The sequence below is a fragment of the Ambystoma mexicanum genome, chromosome 10 (assembly GCF_040938575.1).
Source record: "Ambystoma mexicanum isolate Mex_15411 chromosome 10, UKY_AmexF1_1, whole genome shotgun sequence".
Taxonomy (NCBI): Eukaryota; Metazoa; Chordata; class Amphibia; order Caudata; family Ambystomatidae; genus Ambystoma; species Ambystoma mexicanum.
The window spans coordinates 193988524-194005217 of NC_090932.1; the positions used below are offsets into that span (position 1 = coordinate 193988524).

The window sequence follows — 16694 nt, forward strand, 5'->3', positions numbered from 1 at the left end:
TCAGGCGCCCCGTTTTGAATATATATGATAGGACCCAACTACACTACCCAACATGCACCATACCTGCACAAGGAAAATAATGTCTCTGAGAAAAGGCAATCTCCAACCCACAAGAATATGGAAGGGAGCATGTAGAGGTAAAATATATTCATGGGTTGGCCCAAAAATGTTGAATAATGTCCCACTGCACCTAAAAGGGCTACAAAACAATTTTGAGTCCAGGAAGACCTTCCATTTTAAGCAAGACTTCCAAGGATACAGAGTACGGAGATGCAAGACTGAGACAACAAACAAAAGGCTTACAACATTTTTGTATTGTAACCATACAGGAAATATTTGACAGTGACACTGGGCCTCATTACGACTTTTGAGGCAGCCCTGCCCTTGATAAGGGCATGGCTGCCTCCAAAATAATGTCCATGTCCGGGTTCCCTGAATGGGGAAATACCGGGCCATTCTGACTTTGGAGGGCCCGGTATTTCCTCCTTCAGGGAACCCGGACTCGGTCCTTCCCCGTTCCCAGTTAGTTCCCTGGTCCCCTCGTGGGACCCGCTCTGGACGTCTGGTAAAACCAGACGTCCAAAGCAGGTCCCGCGAGGGAACCTTGTAATAGGGCGGAATGGGATTAACGGCACCGGCACCATTACCGGTGCTGTTAATCTCATTCGGGCCACCTCGTAATGAGGCCCACTGTGTTTCGGTGTGAAGGATGCCCCACCTTACCTGGGAACCTGCCTAGCTCCATAACCTGGCTCCTGCTAAGGCCAGCTGTAAAAGCCATGGCGCTAATAGCGCCATGGCTACCTCCAATCTCGGAATGAGGCCCATTGTATTTTTTTTTTAAGTTGAGACCCACCTCACTGCAAAACAAGAAACACGTAAAGCCTACAAGGGTTAAGAATACAAATGCTGAAATGACTAGAAATTATATTTGTCTGAAAAATAAACATACTCAATAATATTACAGTTTAACTAGAGCACTCATGTAACTTGGTATCTCAAGTGGGTGCTGTGAAGTAGTCTTGTAGAGCTAGGGTTTAAAATGTAGAGTATGTTCATTTTCTAAACATTTATCACGTAAAGCACCATAAATGAACTTGACCATGGCCCGCTGCCCCTTTCCATTCAACTTGCCGGGGCAGGGAAATCCCTGCCCCCGCTAGCATCGCCCTGCTGAATCCATTATCTCTCTGGTCATACACAGTTTTCAATTGACCAGGTTTCTAATCAGCCTTGTTGAAGACATTCCCTGCTTGAACCTGAATTGTATATGATCTTGGGAGACACTGATATTGGGAGATCTTCAAAATACAAGACACCCAAGAAGAAAACAGAACACTAGAGTACTACCTTCGTGATGAATTCAACTGGATGAACTCGAACTACCTCAAAATTAACCCAGGAAAAACAGAGATAACAATAGTCACAAAAAACGGAAGGGACAACAACTACATCCCTTGGCCAAGAGAACTCGGTACAACCCCAGCGCCATCGTCGATTGTAAAAAACCTGGGGGTCCTGATGGACAACAATCTCACTCTAGAGCCACAAGTAAACACTCTACTCAAGAAATGCTTCTTTCTCCTGCGAGTGGCAAAAAGGATCCTACAGTTCCTGTTATTCGCCAGCAAAACACTTACCATCATCGCTCTCGTCATGTCCAGATTAGATTACGCCAATAGCCTATGCCTGGGTATGCCTGAATGACTTCTAAGAAAACTACAATGCATACCAAATGTGGCAGCCAGACTGCTTCTGAAACTACCTCGAAGAGAACACGTCACACCTGTGCTAAAAACACTACACTGGCTACCAATAAAACATTGCATACAATTTGAATCAATGTGCATCACGCACAAAGCAATACACAACCAAGGCGCAGAATTCCTGAGAGACAAATTATGCCTACATCAGCCAACAAGAACACTCCGATCAAGCAACGACATCCACCTGGAACCGAAAACCTACAACAAAAGAAAACTCAGAGGCTCCTCTTTCTCTCACCAGGCACCGACAACTTGGAACGACTTGCCAAAGAACATACGGAACACAACAAACCACCTACTATTCAGGAAACTGCTCAAATCCTGGCTCTTCACTGCCTAACTAGAAGACCACCCACAGGTACACAAACACATCTAAAACAATGATGAATGAAGTTACCGATCCTGGTTCCCACCAAGCAATCGACTACAAACAGAATCTAAGGAAGACTCTCCACAACATAACAAACCATATAATGAGCGATAGCCATGAGAGGAGGACACTAAAGACTGAATACAGAGGCAGACCAAGACGGAAGCACTTGGACGATCCATCAATAGCATCCTAGCCCTGTAGCACACCCAAGCTCCAATAGACCTATTTCACATAGATAGGTAGGGAATAGGGGCCTCCCAACCCCCATAGCTAAGGAGAAGAATAGATACACCCAATCACATTATACAAAGTTCATTAGAATACAGCAGGGAGTGTGCGGTGCCAACAGCCACAACAGTCAGACGGACAAAAAAGGATAGTAGTAACTATTCCCACCGATAGTAATACAAATGTAATCGAACAAGATGTACCACAACCAGGATTCTCACCCCACTAACCCTACCTTCACATCCAGGCAGACATAATTCACCCAAAAATTCACACAACAAGCTCTCGCCCAGCAAACCGCACACACTTTTCCACACCGCATCTACAACATACCAACAACACATAAACAACACCAACAGCACACAAGGTCTCGCCCCGGTCCAACACTTACACCAAAGCTCAGCGCACAGTGTATACCGAACTGAAGCCGCCAACAGCACACCATCTCTCTCACTCTCCTACTCCCTCTTCTCCCGACTAACCCAACCCTGCCCGCCTTCTTGTTTTGCAGATCTACCAGAGCGCCAGGCGACCAACTCCGTTGGTGATGGTGTGCGATATAAATACCTTTAACATATAACAACATTTAACTTATTGGTAAAAGTGGGGGTGAGATTTTGGTACAAAATGAATGGGGCCAGATATATAAAAGGCAGCTTACGGATCTCGATGCAATGGGCATTCCAGTCTCGTCCACGGGTCCGATCCCATCGTACTTTATCCAGCGTTTCTCCGTCCTCCGGCCGTTGCCCTGAGACCAGCCCAGTGTCCACTCCTCGTCTATGGGGCTCGCAGGAGATGCTCTGCCACTGTCCCCCTTCTCTGGAGCAGCTCCGGGCCAAGGATGAGCAATGATGGTAGGAGAATGATCAGGGAATGTGCCCTTCTCGTGCCACAAGGCAGGACACCTGTCAATGCTCCGCTCACCTTCCATAGAAAGAGAAGACATGGGGGGGCGACACATGACGAGGCAGTAGGAGTTGTACAAGGAGAGGGGGAGAAAGAATCAAGAGAATGAGACATACAGGGAAAAGGACAAAGAGAAAGCGAGGGAGATATAAATGTGAGTGAGAAAGAGTGAACGGAAAGAGCGGGCGGGAGGCAAGAAAGCAAGACGGATGTTGATGAGACAGAAATGTCGAGGAGCGTCAGGGGACATAGATGAATTGGAAGTGAGAGGAGAAGACGGCCAGAGTCCGCAAGAGCAAGAGAGAGATGAGTGATGAGGAAGAGATACAAAAAGACAATCAAATAAAGATCATTTAATAACCTGTGCCTTCTTCTATGGATCAGATCGGACATGAATAAGATCTGTATGATATGTACTGATGTCATTAAAAAGAACACAATACATAATATAAGACCCATATCAAGTTTCACAATATACAATTTAAAGTTTAATGTAGGAATCTATCTATGGATGCATGGAATGTATAAAGTGCAAACCCAGCTGCAATGCAATCGACAGCTGTGCACAGGAGAATGCTCGGATTACACAGATTTACGGGTAGAGGTAGGAAGGACTATATCCACTGTTTTATTCCTGTACCTTATTGACAAAGGATGCGCAGGCGATGGGATGTGTTATTTTGACTAGTACTAAAATCGGAAATGAGATGCCCAAAAGCAAGACAAAGTCCCTCAATACAGTTTTGCCGGTATCCCGCCTGTAATTCCGGTGGGATACCAGCAAAACTCCCTTACCATTTTTGGTGGAGAGGCTGGTAAGCTCTCATTGCATGGTGTCCTGTGAGACTCCATGAGATGGGATTGCTGGAATTACTGGCATCATTAGTGCCAGTGATTCTGGCATTTATTTGCCAGTAGGGGCCTGAACTCCCGGCAGCTCAGGCCTGCAGGTACATCACTGCCCGCATTGGCAAACTTCTGTTTCCCCGGTATGGAAAAAATGCGGGTGCCAGAATTACCTACAGAATTTATGAGGCCCTTGAGCTTCCACCACGCATGTGTTCCACCTTGAACATTAGCTCTACCCAAGGCCAATTGAAAATGTGTGTGATGGTTTCTGGGGGTGGGCAGCTGGGAGTCAGTGTGGACTCAGAAGCCCCAGGCGGAGATAGACCCATGTGGCATCTCCTTTTTTGAAGAGGAGGTTGAGAAGGTTTTACGAGGTTTAATAGATTCTTGATGGCAGGAATTGCCAGGTGATCCCTTCTGCGCCCTGTCCAAAATTCTCCAGGGACCCAGAATGTTTCTGGTAGGACCCTTGGTAGTGGTTAAAGGGACGGCTTTGTACGAGGCAGGCCGCTCTCAACACACAGCGGGCAACAATGGGGAGCCAGTGTAAAGTCATTAGAACTGAGGGCGATTTAATCAGAGCAGCTGGGGGCTGAGGTCATCGCTGTGCCTGCAAGGGGAATGACATTTGGAGGGGCGGTCCACTAGGAGAGCGCAATAGTCACAGTTGAGAGACCCTGGGCCTCCACTACTGACAAAAGCCCAGATTTCGGGATGGACTTTGGTTGCGAGGCAGAAGAGGACAGTCATATCCAAGAAGATTAGAAAGAAGAGATCGAATAAAAGGGAGTGTGAGGGGAAATTGGCAAAGATCCACTGTGTGACCTGGAGAAGCCTGGGAAGCTCACAACATGGGCACATTGTCATGCTTTGAATTTTAGCTCAAAAATTAAACATGGTCGATGATTTTGAATGTTTACGGTAAAAAATACCCATGCCCCTCTGACGCACATAAAATAAAAGAAACGCACATAATGTACACATAGATGTGTGAAACACACACAAAGGCACATAGGATATACAAACTACACTTGAAATACGCAGGGTCTTGGATGTCGGTGACAGTAAAAATGTGGTATCTATAATACCGTATGCAGTAAATATCAAATGTAATGGCAGCTCATAAATAGGTGGTATTTAAGAAATGGGAGGGATTCAAAATACTGCATGTTTTTACCACTGGCACCATACTTATAATGAAGTGCACAGTGTGACCGGGTGGCTCCTCCATGGGTGCAGACCCCCACCTCTGCGGCTCTGCCAATGCCCTCCCACCCACCAACGAAACTTTCACACATACTCATTTCCAAATTGTGGAACCCTGAGGCCCGACAGGCTTCCTGCGGTCCCTGGCTCGCTCTGCTTCCTCATCTAAGAAGCAGAAAGGATTGATATATCAAGTGCTCTCTCGGGCCCTGCTTGGAAGTCCACGGCTACCTAACCAGGGTCTCTATTAACTTCTAGTAGGGATGGGTTGCAGAGGCGTAGCCAGGATTGTCTAACAAGTGGAGCCTGAAGCTAATGTAGTTGGACACTCTGCAGTGACATTAACATCTGTAAATGCCACATAGCGCTGCTGAGTGGGCATTTACAGATTGTGGGTTGTCCTTGCCCGCTCAGGCCCTGCTCTGTCTACGCCTCTGATGGGTTGCAAAAACTGACGGCGAGGTTTCCGAAATAAAAGACTGACTCTGACTGCCGAGGAAGCAACATGATATCCACGGGCTGCTTTCAAATTGGCCCCTTGCTTGTGCAAACTTGGGACTGTCTCTGATTAAACACGTTAGGTCTGGAGGTCTAGGGTGATACAGTCCTGCCCTATGCCTCACCCTCTAAAGTAGAGATACAAGGGAGAGTGGGCTTTCACCTGCAGACAGCTCCCAGGATATAAGTAGCCTCCTAAGCAGCAGGCTATTTATTTATTTATTTTATTTGTATTTAATCATTAAGATTTTTTACAAAACAGTTGTGCAAAAAACAATTTCGTCAGCATGAGTTCTCTGTCCAAGAAAAATCTTGAAAATTCTTTTGTTGGTTAGGTAACTAACGAGGGGGATTTTTGTAAAAGTAGAGCGGAGTTTACATTTTTTAAGACGTTAAAGGTTGCCAGTTGCCATCGTGTTCTATCCCCCCCTATTAGGTTCGCCCAACAATTGTCTTGATCACTGAGTGAGAACTCACTTAAAATGTCCGGCAAATATGATTCTCTTAAGCCTCCAGTGCTAGCACATTCAAGGATGATTCCGTTGCTGATTGATCAGTACAAAAGCGGCAGTCTTTTTTCAGAGATAGACCTCTAATAGATAGAATTTCATTAGTTAGTAAGAGGTTAAATCTCGCTCTCATAAGCATATCTCACGCTGGTCGTGATGGAAATTTTTTTATATAGGGCTGAATTTCATTTAATCTCCTTGTATTTGGTGGAAGGTGCTGAGTTAATTTTTTTTGGGCAGCTGTTTCTTTGGTTATAATCCAATCTAGTTCTTTCAGTTTCTTCTGAATTTTTGTTGGATTCACAAACAGAGTTTCTTCATCACTTTCCACTAATGCTAAGGTGTCATAGTTCTGGATGGACCAGGCCTTTAACATTTTGTTGGAGCCACTTTTAATTTCTCTCGATATCAAATTGTATATCATCTGATCTTCTGACATTCTGCATTTGCGAAATAGCATCAGGGAGTTGATTCTAACTGTGCCTTCCAGGGACATCAAGCTCAATTCCTGTCTTATCACTGCCATGGAGGTAGAATTCGGCAAGGCTAATATTGCTCTCCAAAAGTGGGCCTCAAGTTTTATCCAGAGTGTTATAGGTAAAGTTGGCATAGCGTCCGCCCCATAAGTTAATGGAACAACCTTTTTTTTATAGAATTCTAGTACTGGTAGCAACGAAAATCGGCCAGATTTCCTGATTATGGCTTTTCCTTGTACAATCAGTTCCTTTATCTTCAGTTTTAAATGCTCTTGCATTGCCTTTTTGTGTTTTGAATTGTCTAGGATCACTCCCAGAGATCTGAATTCAGGCACCTTTTCAATTAATTAGTTTGTCAGATGTAATGATATTTTTTTAGATTTTTTGGAGCTGTGCGAGATAATCATGAATTTGGTTTTCTATTCGTTTATCTCCAGGTTGTTTGCCCTCATCTATTCCTCAAGGATGCTCAACTGGCGCTGCAGTACAATAGGTGTATGGTCCAGTAATATTAGATTGTCTGCATATAACAATCTGTTTATATGGGCGCTCCCTATTTTTGGTGGAAAACATCGGACCGATAGGTTCACTTCTTGTAAGTCACCCATAAATGCCATGAAGAGCGCTGGCGCCAGAGGACACCCCTGCTTAACTCCTCTGGCCGTCGGAATAGCTTTAGAAAGAAGGGCTTGCTCAGTTAGCTTCACCTTCATATTGGTGTCTGTATATAAGGCTTTTGTTGGGTCCAAGATGTCTTGTGGACATGCCCAGGCTTCCAGTTTTTTCCGCAAAAGGGCGCGATCTACTCGATCGAAGGCCTGGGTAAGGTCGATGAAAATTATAAAGAGCAGCAGGCCACCTTCCAAGACTCTGCTTTTTAGAGTACTCAATAACAGAATGTTGGCCGAGGTCCCCAGGTTTTCTTTAAAGCCTGTTTGGAGATAGTCCCTACATGGCGCTGTTTTTGCCCAAAGATTGAATTCTTCCAGAAGCAGGGAGCCAAAAACCTTCCCTATGCAGTCCAGTAAGGCTATTGGCCTGTAATTTGCCGGCTCGGCTTTGTTCCCTTTTTTGTAAATAGGTACAACTATTGAGGATTTCCATGATGGCGGGATGGATTTTAATGTTGCACATCTCTTGAATATTTCGCTCAGGAGTCTTGCCCACTCTGACGGATTTGCCTTAAGGTCTATGTTGGTAATGCCGTCTGGGCCAGGCGTTCTCGAGTTTTTCAGTTTCTTTATTTGTCTTGTTATTTCATTTTCATCATCCAGCGATCTCCAGGCTATTTGAATGACCTAATTTGATGAACTTGGGCTTGTTTGTGACTTTTCAAATAGAGACTGGAAGAACTTTATCCACGCACCCTCTCCAATGTTTGATATAAATGCTGGCTCTGCTGGAGAGGTGGCTGTTTTTAGGAGCGACCAAAACTCTCTACTGTTGTTTGCTGTTATTGCAGTTATGATGTTCTCTGCATCTTGTTGGTATAAGGCCACACGATAATTATGGACCCAAGATTTGCATTCCCGTTGACTTTCGTTCGCTGCCTTAATTGCAGATGACGTTCCTAATTTAGTAGCTTGTCGCTTCAGTTTCTGCGTTTCCTTCTTTTTAGTTGCCACTTTTGCGTCATACTTATGAGTATGTGACTTTATAAGGCCCTTTTTTCCAGTTTTATGACTGTATGCTGTTAGCAATGGAAGCTAGTCGATCTGTTTTTCGGGGGCCAGGTCTGACTATATATTATACTTTGACCTGAGGTCATGTATCGCTGCTGATGATAACTTCAGTCTTTTGCACTGATTGTTGGTGCACAATGGCAGGTCCCCCTTTGGTTTTTCCACCCTTTTTCTAGGCCATGTTGCAGAGAGGAGATTTTGGTCACTGGCTGACATTTTGACTACTTCAAATTCTGTCACAACTGATAATAAAGTTGTAGATACGAATATATAGTCTATTGTAGCTCTTGTAGCTTCTCGTTTCCAGGTTGGTAGGCAAGAAGAGTCTGGGAATACGCTATCTAAGTTGTGCAATCCTCTAGATTTCATCAGTTTGAGCCAAGCCACTCCTCTTTTAGCTGTTGAACTTGCAGGATCATAGGGTGCTGATTTATTTAGGGCTTGTGTACAACGTGGCATTAAGATCACCGCAAATCAGAAGATAAGGTGCCAAGAGGACACCTATTGCTTCATCGATTGCGCTTTCCAGCATTTCCAAGTACGCCGCGTCTGTAATCGTCGCTGGGTTCCAATAGGTGTTTGCTATTATAATTACTGATGACTTTTTCAAGTCTTCTTTCAAGGTGTCCTCAGACCATGAGGCCTTAACCAAAAGCAAAGAGTTGTTGCTGATAAGAGTTTTTTCCAGGGTGCATCCACAACCCTGCCTACAGGCGATCAAGAGCCCCGAAGACGGTCGCCCCCTGGGCCCTTTCTTAGCCGGCGAGAACGCTATTTCGTATCCGTCTAGTGTTGGTGCTTGCGTTAACCAAGTTTCTTGAAGACACAGTAGGTCGTAATCTGATAGTTTTATAGTTCCCTCTGCTGTCAAATGAGGGTGGCCTCTAGTGTTCCATGAGCCTAGGCGAAATAATGGCCTGAGTGTTGCTTCTTTATCGTTGATGTCTTTCTTTGGATTCTGGTTGACACATTGCTATCTGTTAGTTTCTCTTTGGAGAGCTTTTGGCAGCCATGACCAAATGCTATGAAACGATTTTTGCTCTAGGTCAGTCCTGTTGTTATCATTGTCTACTAGTTTCTTTATGGTTCTTGTTATCGTGGTGACTTTGGTTTTATCACTCGATTTGTTGGCTCTTATGTTCTCCTGTGTCTCAGGTTTATTGTTGTTCTTACTATTTTCTTTTTCTTCTATAAAACGTACAGACTGACGATCCTTCGTTTGTCCCCAGTCTACAGCTTCATTTCTGTCTTTGTGGTACTGGATCTCTTTATCTTGCTTGTCATGTTTGATGGGTGACATTCTTTCACGTCAAGGTGTTCGCTGTTCTGTATTCAAGTTTCTTGCTCTTGTGTTAGGTTGCTCTTCGCTTCCCGACTTTCGCCTCAGGCCTATCGACCTTGATGAATCAGTGATGTCGTAGCCCATTCATAGCAGAGACTTGGTCTCTTCTTTTAATAGGTCACGGACCCTTTTGGAGGAGAGGTATAAGTGGGATATTGCCTTTCGATGTGCCTGACTAGGGTCGACGATCAATAAGTCATCCGATTTAATGGATCCCAGCTTCAGGATATAGGCAAAATGTCTTAGGACAGAACCCCGGTTTAGGATCACTGCGTCTTCATTCCCTGGGATCTGTTCTAGTTTAACGACCCATCTCTTTTTCTCAGGGTCAGTCTCCTTTCTTTTGTCGTTCACCTTATTTCTTTGAGGCAAATCATTTCCCTGTTTCTTCCCTTGCCTCCAACTTTCAACTGATGTTTTATTCCTGTTGTGATCACTTGTCGCTACTGGGCTAGTACTTTTTCTTTCTTGTGGGTTCCCCTTTTGGTGTGGCTCCCAGGTCTTCCTCCTAGTTGCGCTCATGTTGATTTTTGGTGGTCTCTCTTCTTCCGTACAATTACAATCTTTAGATGACTCTTGTGTCCAACATCCTTTCTTGTTTCTCCTCTTACATCGCTCCTCCAAAGTTAAAAAGTCATCCACTATAACTTTTTCTCTAGACTCCTCCATCTGTGGGGTGTACGCAGAGGTAGGTGATGAAGTGGTCTCTCCTCTATTTTCTTCCACTATATGTTTATTTATGTACTTATTTATTTATTTATTCACATTTTTAAAGCATGCAGCAGCCCTTAAGCATTGTAGCGCTGTTACAGAAAATCAAAGCAAGCAGTAGTTACATTACAAATGTACGGGTTAGATATGATGTATTGAAAACTTAGTTACCTGGTATGGGTGGTATAGGAGCTAGTTGAACAGAGTGGTTTTAAGTGTTTTGTGAAAGATGGATAAGGAAGGTTCAGCTCTGAGTGCGTTTTGTAGGGCATTCCATAGTTTGGGTGCTATGTGAGGAAAACCTATACATCCGGCGTTTGCTCTTTTGATGGGGATAACGCAGAGTTGGTTGGTCTAGTGACTTCTTTTGGGGCGTGGCGGGGTATTTCTGGTAATGGTTTCTGATAGGTAAGTTGGGGCAGAGAGACTGATGCATTCGAATGTCCTCAGCAGACTCGGCTACGAAGGATGAGGCAGGCAGCCGTAGGCAGGGAGAGTGTGCAGGAAGAGTGTGGAGCAACATACTAGGTTCATGCTTGGTCCTCAGAACGTGTGAATATACAACCTAACGTCAGCCTTCCGGGCAACCTGCCAGTGCCGTGCAGGAGGACTCTGGGTTCGAAATTAAGATTTGATGAGCAGCAGCTAAAACCATTTCCTGGGTGTCAGGCATCATCCAGTAGTCAGCAGTTACTGCCGGAGAACCAGCAGCGAGTACCCAGCGCATAGCAGATCTCACTTGCACATTAGAGGCACACTTTAACTTTTTGCCCATTAGGTATGATCCGTTATGTTTAAATGTGCCCTAGATGTGTCCTAATTCTGTTTATGTATATTCTAAAACGCTCAAAGGTAATAGCGCATAAGCATTTTTGTAATTTCCAGTTGGCCTTTGGAGCTCAAAGTAGCTGCTGGTCACTGGACTACAAATCACATCCTCAAGACATCAAACCTCAACATTATCTAATAACCGTCGACGGTGTTGATCCTCTATTTTCGCATAGACCCCACTTTAAAGGGGCGAGTTGAGATCTTAGCCTCCCAATCAGGAAATCAACAGGTCCTCTCTGAATCAGCAGACAGTGATTTAATCAGGCACATTGCATTGTTAAGATAAATCATCAGAATATGTTTTCTTCCATTGGCGTTTTGCATATAGGACACAGGAACACCAAGGGGGGCTCGGGAAGGAGGACCAAAGTCACTACAAGGCAGGAAGGAGGGGAGGCATGGAGTCTGGTGGTCAAGGGCAGATGCATCGAGACTTGGCACGGCTGTCAGACACCCTCTCTGACAGTCTCCAAAAGAAATGATTGGTTTCTTTTCTCCTGATCACCCAGTTCACTAATCATGTGCCACACCACAGACAACTACCTTCATCCATCAGTGTTAGGTCTGACATTACCTCCATCCGTCTGCCAGGTCTGGGAAACAGCTTTGCCTCCGTTGGGCAATGCCATTGGCGTATCCAAGAACTCAAAATTCAGGGTGTTCGAGCCACCGTACCGCATCATCTGGACCTGTCGCGGAAGGACAGTTTTGTAAATGTTTGGTTTTTGTAGCAACACCTGCCTTACACGTGTTACAGCTAGCACAAGGCATACCACACAGAGGAAGGTTCTTCACAATATCAGACACACAGCTTCAGTCCGAACTCGGTTACAGAAAATGCAGAGTCAGCACAGATGCACCAGAACCATATACACTCTGCCAAGCACTCACATGATTCCTTCTGCAAACAATCACACTCATACTTCCAAACAGATGTGATTTCTGGCTTCTCAGACGGTCATACTTGAACAATTCATTTCTCTCACATAGCAATGTTAATGCTCATTTCTTGAGTTAGTAGAAGGAGACTTGCCTAGTGAACAGTAACTACAGTGGTAGCCCCCTAATCTCCCAGATCACTTTCAGGGGATGCTTAGCATAACCTTCTGCTATGTGGTGTCAAACCCCTCTCTCCTGTCTAAAGCTTCTTCCAGCTACGATGAGTCAATATAAAATATATTATATATAGTCCCTTCTGGCTTCTTTCTCACCATAGTAAGATGTGAGGATTTTGACCTGCAGGGAGCTTCAACAATTTCATCCTAAATCTTTTCAGACATTGTGGGGCAACATTCTTGCGATACTTCTCGGGTGACGAGGCCTGGCGTACGTTCATGGTGAGCTTAACGATTTAGGCACTGCATCTGGAAGTCAATGTGCTACTAGGTTGATAACAGTGCAAAAATATATGATCTGCGGGGATATTATCAGAGAGCTCTAGGCAGAAGCGTGGGACTTGGTGTTACCTTCCCATCCTGATAGATACCGGTAAAGGGGGGGAGAAGCCCCTTTAGGAGCCTTTGTTGGTGGAACACGGACCCATATCAGCATTGCGTTGTTGAATGAAGGCCAAATCGGCATTGAAATACGTCACCAGACGTCTGACCTAATCCTTAAGGACAGAAGATGGACCCAGCAAGGTGGTGACGTAAAGGGGATGGAACGTGGGCCGCCAAGGAGGAGGATATCTTTCTGAGATGTGTTTAAGGATAGACTGCTAGCATTCATTCAGTCCTGGGTGTGTCTTTGGAAGTCCACAACTGGCTGACGACTCCTGTCACTCTTTGAGCAAGGGCACAGGGCCGTCGGAGTACACGAGGCAACGGAGTCTGTAAGCATCAGGGATTTGAGCTAGAGAAGCCATGTCAATGTTGAAGTGCTTCAGCGAGAAGACAGATGAATGGGGCGCACTGGTTTAGTCAAGGACACAAAGAGTGCCCGCTTCACCTCGTCTTCTCAATATGATAGAAAGGGATCCGTCTGTTTGTGTGCAGTGTCGGCAATGCTTATTCATTTACTTATACACCCTAGCAGGATGCAGAAAAAGTGAGTGCTCCAATTTTATTTAGCTCACTTTTTTTTCCTAATTATATTTGGCCTTGGTAAATAAAATACGGCTTGTTAACAGATCATGGGTGCAACCTTATGTGTCCTCTTCAGCTCTCCCTACAAAGGGAACGGGCAGCTGCTACATCAGCGGATAGTGTCAATTTATATTGGAGCAGGTTTATGTAGACTGCTGTAGCTGCTAAGGAAAACTCATAGATGCCACCTCATCCTCATAATTAGGGTCTCCAGCAAGGGGGCTACTTGGGGAAGTATGTTGGTATGACCATTCAAAGCCACAACACTGAATTTGACCATATTTACCAAAGGCAACACAACACACTGAAATGAGCCTAAAGTCTTCAATTAAAGAGCCCACTAGAACTATGAATCCCACTAGAACTATGAATCCCACTAGAACTATGAATCACTAAGGGGTCACCAGCTATCATCTCATACAATATGCGTAGTGTGACCAGGAGGGTGACGGCAATGTCGCTTCTGAATTCAGACAAGGGTGATAAAGCGGCCAGCTCAACGACAGTCACTGATTCAAGTTGGGTTGATGAGTGTAAAGCGGTTCATCCTTCAAGGTTATATTTCTTCTCTGATAGAATCTCCTCTCCCTTATTCATGCCTCCTTCAAAACGATCTCTTCTAAATATAAAGTCAAGTGAATGTCTAGCTATGTTGAGGCACAGGTTTTGGATATGTTGAGCTGTCGGATATGGTGGGCTGTTGGAGGGCTGAAAGCGGGTCTGCAGGAAGACTTGGTTGGATACAGAAGGGATAGATGTTGTGGGGTATTACTCAAGCTTATGGGTCAGCGGATTATGTTTCATATGGAGAGTTCTGATTATTTATTGGCTTAGACCTTGAAACTTTAGGTGTGTTGTGCTCCATGACAGCCGGCCAAACTAGTAAGGCAGACACACACATGGGTGTGAGCACCCTCTTACCTTTGTCAATCCAGGGTGCTCAGCATTTATGGGCAGTGCCTCCCCTGAGGATCCAGAGCCCCAAGAGGACGAGCTTTCCCCAGTGCATGGCGGGGTCTTTCTCTTCTGCAGGTGGCATGGTATAAAGTCATCCAATGTGAGCCCCAGGTCCCGGTCCAGGGGAGTATGGGTAGGAGCCCATGTTCTTGCAGGAGGGGCATACTGTTGTGGGTTACCCATCTGCCTTGGAGAAGCACAACCCCCTCCTTCCATTGCCGGGTTGTTCACCTCCTGGACAACTGGCATTGCTGCTTAAAAGTGCCTCTGGAAAGACATAAATGAGAAAGAAAAATAAATGTTCACAAATCATAAACTTCCACCCAAGTGCCACCACAGCGCTGAATGTTTAAATCCCAGAGAACCCCACATTCATTAGGGTGAATCTTTTCTTTATGAGCCATAAATGATTTATTTATTTATTTTGCATTTTTTAAAGCACTCACAGAGCCCGTGGGCATCGAGGCGCTGTTACAGGAATTGTTCGTTTTTTTTAGTTGTGTAATTGATATTTGTTTTTTGTCTTTATAACGCGCTTAAACACCGAGAGGTTTCTAAGCGCGGGCCCGTGGATCGAACCTGTGTTGCTTCGTGTCGTTTTGCTTCCAAGGCACGCACGTTGCCGCTAAGCTATCCTCCCGGCATCTTCCATACAGAGGATTCATCATCTCACTGGGCAGTGGCACACCTTTCCTTGAAGTTTAAACACCTCTGATAAAATATGAATCTTCCAGTGACAGACTGAATACTTTCTTTTTGATTGGGGGGTCCATTAGTACTGGGAGAGTAGCCACTCTGCTAGTAATTACGGGCAGGTGGATGGTGTTAGACAGGTGCCCATCGACTGCCATGTTTCCTACAGAGTTAGTGACCCCCGTGTTTATGTATTTATTTGGTCATTTATAAAGCACAAGTAACGCACAGGCATCTAGGCACTGGAATTTAAGAGATTGGTTACAGGGGAGTACTTCCACAGGTACAGTTATAGAAATAGAAATATACAAATATACAGATATACAGGTATGACAAATATTGTGGCTAGTTGGCACATAAGTAATTATTGTTCATGGCAAGTGGTACTGGGAACTGCAGGTACTGACGGTAGGTAAGTATACCTATAAATCTTATTTATGGAATTAGGCGGTTAGTTAGTCATGGACTGTCTGGCCTGTATCTAGTGTCTCATTGTAGGGAATACAGTGTCTCATTGTATATTTATATATTTGTATTATGGCTTGAAACAGCTAACCACGAAAAGCAGCAGCTAATGTCATTATAACCCACATAACTAATACCAACCAGACCTCCAGGGAACAGTTGACTGTTCACAATAGCTGGCTTCTTCGCCACTCATTAAGTTTCTGTAATTGTGTTGTGTATATGGACCCTCTCTCCACCAGTCAATTCGTTCATTTATTCTACAATGTGTGTTCTCCAGTCAAGTAGCTCCCTTTGTTCATCACCTTTGAAGTCTGCAGCACTGCACTATGAAGACAGTATATGCCATTCGCGTTGCTCACTTTTTTAGACCAACATTCCTTCTCTTTGGAACTATAAACATCAGCGGTCAAATTTAGCACACATTTCTGTTTTATGCCAACGTAAGTTAATAAGTGTGATTGTCATTGTCCGTGTTGACGTTTCATTTTTTTTTTGTTTTACAGAGTACCAATTAAGTGCAGATTACTGCTCATAATATGGTATTTTCCCATTTGGAAACATGTCTATTTTTAATTTCATGCCAAACTAAATCAAATTAGCACATGGACATAGTTATTGACCTCCCCTCAGCCAATCAGAAGGTTTAGAGCACAGTCAATAACTACTGGCATTGACTGCATTCTAAACATTTTGACTTTAAAAGCAGACGCAGAAAAAACAATGACATTTACAGTCAAGATTTCTTTCATCAAGACCGTTCCTCTCTGGGTTTTTTTCTTTTTTTGCTGCAACATCCAATTTATCTTACAAAAGAGAAAGTAAAACATAAGAATTTGCTTTAATTTTTTTATAGAAAACCATGTAGTTTTATGCGACACCTATTCATGCTCATGTCGAAGCAGTTTAAGAAAGTTTACAATTAAAATGCGTAACTCATGAAGACAACCTTGTTTTTGTAATACTAAAACTTAAACCACATTTAACTTACTAATCAGTTTTACTATTTAATTCGCTCACTATTAAAGTAACTATTACAGTAACGTTTTTTTACTTCACCACCAAAACTCCTTATAGACCTTGGCAGGGGTCATGATGGCTTGGGATAATGCGCT

General features: G+C 44.2%; 1 protein-coding gene across 8 annotated transcripts in view; it reads right to left on the minus strand.

The window, feature by feature from the left end:
• SORBS3 (sorbin and SH3 domain containing 3) overlaps positions 1 to 16694 on the minus strand; it is a 683012-nt gene that overhangs the window by 300598 nt on the left and 365720 nt on the right. For 7 of the 8 annotated variants that reach the window (XM_069617708.1, XM_069617705.1, XM_069617709.1 and 4 more), the window contains 3 exons: positions 14386 to 14688; positions 11955 to 12069; positions 3029 to 3294 (listed from right to left, as the gene is read on the minus strand). In XM_069617708.1, the coding sequence (XP_069473809.1) occupies positions 3029 to 3294; positions 11955 to 12069; positions 14386 to 14670 (666 nt within the window). In that variant the 5' untranslated portion in view covers positions 14671 to 14688. The remainder of the gene's footprint in view (positions 1 to 3028; positions 3295 to 11954; positions 12070 to 14385; positions 14689 to 16694) is intronic. The other variant, XM_069617712.1, reaches the window with a different exon arrangement.